Source organism: Dendrobium catenatum, unplaced genomic scaffold, assembly GCF_001605985.2.
Source record: "Dendrobium catenatum unplaced genomic scaffold, ASM160598v2 original_scaffold_33152, whole genome shotgun sequence".
In the NCBI taxonomy this organism is placed as follows: domain Eukaryota; kingdom Viridiplantae; phylum Streptophyta; class Magnoliopsida; order Asparagales; family Orchidaceae; genus Dendrobium; species Dendrobium catenatum.
Window position 1 is genome coordinate 1 of NW_021351610.1, and position 1,446 is coordinate 1,446.

At 50.3% G+C, this 1,446-nt stretch overlaps 1 protein-coding gene across 1 annotated transcript; it reads right to left on the reverse strand.

Moving 5' to 3' along the window:
* Nucleotides 1-522: 522 nt before the first annotated feature.
* On the reverse strand, nt 523-1,089 carry LOC110107347 (G-type lectin S-receptor-like serine/threonine-protein kinase SD2-2; the record flags this gene model as incomplete). The annotated part of the gene is made up of 1 exon (XM_020837591.1): nt 523-1,089. A coding segment is annotated over one exon (567 nt), but the record flags the coding sequence as incomplete, so codon positions are not given.
* Between the last annotated feature and the right edge of the window lie 357 nt (nt 1,090-1,446).

Below are 1,446 nucleotides of genomic sequence, written 5' to 3' on the forward strand. Positions count from 1 at the left end.
CAGGGCAGACCATTAAAATCCTCGGCGCCCCCTACGATGCCGTCCTCGAATTCGTCCGCTTCCTCAACGCTGGAGAAGCCAGACGGCTGCCGCCTGAGGCAACGGAGGCGATGAACCTGTACGGCGTTCAGCTTCTGGCGCTCGCTCACGCGTATCGTATCTGATGGCTAAAGCGGCTCTGCGAAGCAGCCGTGGGAGGGCGGGTCGGATCAGATGACGTGGTCGAGGTGATGAAACTCGCGCAGCTCTGGGACGCGCCGCAGCTTCGTCGGTGTTGCCTCACTATAGCGGCGAAGGACTTCGCCGCCTTGCAACGGACGGAGGGTTGGCGGTTCGTTCAGAACCATAACCCCCATCTCGAGCTAGAGATTTTACAATTTATGGCGGAAAGGGAGCAGAGGAGGAAGAGGGGGAGGAGAGAAAGGTTGGATCAGGAGGTCTTCTTGCAACTCATCGAGGCTATGGAATGCTATAGATGTACGACACCGTCTTCTCGGGGACGCCAGTGAATCTTGTCCCAGTCTAGTTCCCCGTCCACCAGTACGAAACCGAGCCATTGAAGACGAGCTCGAACTCACCGAATTTTGGCGGGCGAAGCCGGAGAGAGAACTCACCGGGAGACATATCCATGGGGCTTCGCCATGAAGTGATCGCCATGCTGCCCGTCACTGCCATCTCCGACAGCCATGTGTCGGCGGGGAAGTCGAAGCTCTGCCACGCAATGGCTCCTCGGCCGCCGACAGAGAGTAGTACAAGGTTTCCAGCGTCGACTTGCTGAACTGCGGCGGCAGGAGTAGAGTTCTCCGTCTCCCACAGAATGGAGTTGGAGGAGTGGGTGACAGCGAGGCGGCCAACGATGGTCAGAAGAGCCGACGGCGGCGATGCTCGCACGGGGGCCAGGCGATTTTCCACCCATACGTAGGTGCGAATGGGAATGGAGGCGATAAATGTAAGGGCATTCATGTATTTCTCATACCTACGAACAGCGGGAAGCAGCCAAATGCAGGAGGCTTCCTCCGGGCACAGAAAGCAACTGCGGGACGCAGAAATTTTCAGACCGGAGCATGACCGCGTAACTCCAAAGCATCTCTAGGTTACGTTTCGTGCCGCACAGTAGGAAAAAAGCCATCCCAAACGTACCCTTGATCTCCCCTGATTTTTCTAAAGCTATTTGATGCAAATCCGTTTAGTTTATGAATTTACAAATATCTAATAAGTCAATCTTGATCTAGATTTTTGGAAATTAACAACAACGAAGAAAGGGAGATGAAAAGCAAACGAGGGCCTCCATCCAATTAATCTAATATAGCTTAGTTAATATAATTTAAAGTATTAGTAATTAATTAAATAATTAGTTGTATAATTAATAGTGCACTTAAATATTCTAATTTAATTTAATTAAATAATTAGTAGTATAATTAATAATTAAAATATTATAAGTACCTT